General features: G+C 37.5%; 2 protein-coding genes across 2 annotated transcripts in view; both read left to right on the top strand.

The window, feature by feature from the left end:
* LOC105171493 (peptidyl-prolyl cis-trans isomerase CYP18-1) overlaps positions 1-3,084 on the top strand; it is a 3,891-nt gene extending 807 nt beyond the window's left edge. The window contains exons 3-5 of the mRNA XM_011092635.2: positions 446-607; positions 1,332-1,490; positions 2,391-3,084. Coding sequence (XP_011090937.1) covers positions 446-607; positions 1,332-1,490; positions 2,391-2,474 — 405 coding nt within the window. The 3' untranslated portion in view covers positions 2,475-3,084. The remainder of the gene's footprint in view (positions 1-445; positions 608-1,331; positions 1,491-2,390) is intronic.
* The window catches only part of LOC105171484 (myosin heavy chain, fast skeletal muscle), a gene marked incomplete in the record, with an annotated part of 6,324 nt that continues 5,479 nt past the window's right edge, over positions 3,416-4,260 (top strand). The window contains 2 exon segments of the mRNA XM_011092623.2: positions 3,416-3,839; positions 4,156-4,260. Of these exon segments, the coding sequence (XP_011090925.1) occupies positions 3,561-3,839; positions 4,156-4,260 (384 nt within the window).

The following is a 4,260-nucleotide window of genomic DNA, read 5'->3' as shown; positions in this document are numbered from 1 at the left end:
CTAGCTCAGATGTCATATTATGCACGTTCTCTTGCTTCTGCTGTCAATCCAACTGCCTCCTCTGATGATGTGTCTTTTGGTGTTTTATCTAAATATAGTATTGCTAGTTTGGCTTTGTTTATTGTATGACACATCCTGGTCAGAGTTTTTTAACTTCTGATGTCGGAGGTTACTTAATTATGCACAGTTGTGAACAAGAGATTGAGAAAATGCTTATATTATATTACTCTGTGATGTATGTATTTATCTAATATATCAAAATGACTATGCAATCAATTCTGACTAAATATCTAGTTCATGTGTTTTCTTGCATACTGTTGTACAAGTTCTTTAGTGCTTTTCCTGGCCGTATGCTATTTCGGCTGGCTTGGATGAGTTTGAACAATTGACAAGCTCTGTTCTGTGTAATAAGAAATTATGCTCAAACTGCTAAACTGTGTTACAGAACTTTTTGGCACTATGTGCTAGTGGCTATTACGATGGAACCATATTCCATCGGAATATTAAGGGTTTCATGATACAAGGTGGTGATCCAACTAATACCGGCAAAGGTGGGACAAGCATATGGGGTAAAAAGTTCAATGATGAGATTAGAGAATCTCTCAAGGTAACTTCTGCAAGAGCCTGGTGAGCTTGTGATTTCTGGTTCTTTTTCCATTTGATGACCCTTATATATTTTCTTGGTGAACTTTGATGATTTCCATGGTTAATTGCTTATGAACTTCATCTCTTCCCAGTAAGAGAGTGATTAGGGCCTAGACATAGAGTGCACAAGATTAGTTATTTCTCATATGACATGTAAACTTAGTGAAATAGAGAGGTATGTTCAGATGATGTATTAAATACCAGGAAAGGTTGCTCTATCATAGTTAGATTCTCATTCATGACCTTAATAGATAAGAGACCTTCAAAAGCCTCCCCCAGTATCCTGTTATGGTGATAGTCCTGTGTTTTCTTGTGATTGGTGTTCCTGGGAGGAAATGATAGTGTGACAACAGCAAGATGTTAACATGCATTGGATGGAATTCTATGATGTTTTCTGAAATCTGTAATTGGGTTAAAGCCGAAGGTCCTAATGGGCAAGTAGACACCAGGGAAGAGTTTTGTGATTGTAACTAATTTGTTTACCATTTGTTTGACAAAGAAACTTGCAACCTCAACTTCCCATATGTTACTGTTTCGTAGTTGGTTCATCTGACTCATGAAATTGTAAAATGTGTCATTCCTACTTGTGTTCTGATATCATGTTGAGGAACATGAAATTAATTATATGAGATGCAGACTTACTTGTATGTGTATATTGATTCTCTTTCTTTTTGCTTTTGAACCAGCACAATGCCAGAGGTATATTATCCATGGCAAATAGTGGGCCCAATACTAACGGAAGCCAGTTTTTCATTACTTACGGCAAACAACCTCATCTTAATGGGCTCTACACCATCTTCGGCAAAGTCATACATGGGTTTGAAATTCTTGATATAATGGAAAAGGTAAGAACATGCAATAAGATGTTTCTTGAGACTATGGGTGGGCATTCGGATCGGGTAGTTCGGGTCCCGGCCCGACCCGATCGGGTTCATGTAACTTTTGTGGAATTTTTTTTTTTAAAAATTAAAATCGGGTATTGGGTTACTTCTAAAATTCGGGTTAGGTTTCGGGTAGGGGAGTCCTACTGAAACTACCCGATCGGTTACCTGATGTTAAAAAAAAAAAAAAAACTTTCTCTCTCCTTCAAATCTTTCTTCTTAAACAAAATATCCTTTTCAAATACTATTTTATTTTTCTCTCGTTTCTGCAATCTATATTTTTACAAACCCTAAAATATTACAAAAAGAAAGTGAAAGAAATTTAATAAACCCAAATATTGGTGTTTAATGTTTAATTTTCTTATATGTTTAGTTTATCATGGTTAACTTAAATTTCTATTGTTTAACAAAATTTATTGAAATTAAAATATTTATATTTTACTTCTTTTCGTATACTAAATGATTAAGAAAATATATTAAAGTATTTTAAAACTAAAACTTAATAGATCAAAAAAAAAATGGTGAAGTGAAGAGAGGCTTTGAACAGCCTCTATATAGAGGCATACAAGTGAGTGTCCGAATAAAATGAACATAGTAATACACTTTTTGTGTTCTTAATTAATTGTCTTTTAAAAGTTTTAATTTCAAAAAATAAAATTGAGTATCCGATGTACCCGATTGTCGGGTACCCGACCCGACGCCCACCTTGGAGTTCTCCAATGCCTAGGCTGACTGATCAATACGCTTGGATTGTACAATTATTTTAACTTGAAATATTGATAACCGAGATGCCTTTTAGGCAGCTGTAATATTCTCTAATAGCTTCTTGATGCCAATCTTCAAATATTGTTTGCATTTTTCCAGGCACAAACAGGACCAGGGGATCGACCTCTTATGGAAATCAGGATCAATCGCATAACAATACATGCTAACCCACTTGCTGGTTAAATTGCGGAAACAGTACAAAGTTGAGCTCCGTTCAGCAGAGCTTGACGGGCTGTATAAGTATACACTTGTCTTCTACATTCTGGTGGTTGTGAAGCGTACTAGGAGAAAACTAAAACGTTCTATAGTCTTCAGTTTGAACAAGAGAAGCTCAATGTTTTGGCTGCAGTTTCAGAATGTTTATATTTATACTTGCAGCCTTTGCTGTTGGATGTGCTTGGCAAACGATTTTGAACTTGAGCTTGAGGATCCAGTTCCTGATGTCATCATCAGTTGCAGGAAAATTTGTGACGTTCATATTTGTATTGAGTACGAATGTTACAGGTGTAGCAGGGTTTATTTAGTACCAGAATTATTGACAGATATGTCAGTGGGCAGATTTCACGGACCATGATCTTTAAGGTGCAAGGAGGACCATGTTTAGATAATTGTATGGTCTCATCGTGAATTGAGACATCCTACTAAATCATCTGTTGAGATAAAAATCAAGCGAATTGCCAGATAGCTTACGTTTGAGCCAGGCTGTTTAAAAGCCTACTCCTGTCTCTGCTAAACAACACAAAGACTCTCTGAGCTTTGTTATATTGTTATTGATTCGACATTATTTTCTCTATCTCTCTTATTACCACCAAAATTGGCCATCTAACTGGATGTAATGATGCGATGTTACTGAATTTTATCATCGTGAAGAATGCACAGAAAATGAAATTTCTATTTTCTTTTATAGCCGATGGTTTCTTGTTATCTAAAATTCTATACCAAATTAAATAGGAGCAATCGATTCTTTTGAGGCTGGAGATTGTAGTTTCAAAAGATTTTGCTTTTATTGAGGCCCAGATTAGAGTAAGGCATAAGTCCACTATTATAGATCAGTCGGCCCATTATTCTGAAGCTCAACCTATGGATTTGCTGTTAAAAGAATAAAATAGTAAAAATGGTAAAGAAAGTAGCAAAAGTTACTTACCTTGCACTTGCAGCTTCCTCAACACGCCAGCCAAACTCCAGAAACGCTAAAACTCCTCCTGTATATAAAACAACTAGGGTTTTCAAATTCCCCGCCATTAACCCAAACCCTTTCACACACAGCGAATGGTGAGGGAAGCCGAGAACCCGCCCTCTGCGCAGCCCAACTCCCACTCCGTCCAAATATCTCCCTCCCTTTCTCAGTCGAGGCCTTCCGAAGACCCCTGCAATGGCCGCCGTAACACCAACAGTAATTCTCCGCTGTCCAGAAATGATGCGCAGAGTGGAGAAGACTTTATATCATCAGTGGCCGCGAAGATTGCCGCTCAGCCGCTTCAGTATTCCGATCCCGATGTTTGGGGCGTGCTCACTGCTATTTCTGAAAAGGCACGCAAGCGCCACCAGGTTGGCCACCGCCCCGAATGTTTGGTGCTCTTTTATTTAGTTTGAATGCTCTATCAATTGAAGTTTATGGATCAATTATTTGTTTTATTTACTTGAATCTATTGCTTTTCATTTTATATTCTCTTTCCTCTACATGTTACGTGTTTTTCTTTTTCTTCTTTCTCTTTTATCTTTTCTCCAAATTAACATGTGTGTATGAAGGGCCCTGCATTCATATTTTACGAAGTGGTCTCTTGTGGTTTCATATTCTAGGAGCACTCTGGCTCCACTGTGTTCCACTCTAAGAGTTTGGCTTATGCAAGTATTGGTATAGCAGGGCATGAATATGCTTCTGACATCTGATGAACACTGCATTGGTCGGCTAGTAGATGATGCCCGTTTCCAGATCATTGCGCCCGCAGTTAGTGCTCATCATTGCAAG

Source organism: Sesamum indicum, linkage group LG1 (assembly GCF_000512975.1).
Source record: "Sesamum indicum cultivar Zhongzhi No. 13 linkage group LG1, S_indicum_v1.0, whole genome shotgun sequence".
NCBI classification, from domain to species: Eukaryota; Viridiplantae; Streptophyta; class Magnoliopsida; order Lamiales; family Pedaliaceae; genus Sesamum; species Sesamum indicum.
The sequence above is the reverse complement of the archived record's forward strand: the minus strand, read 5'-3'. Positions and strand labels throughout refer to the sequence as shown.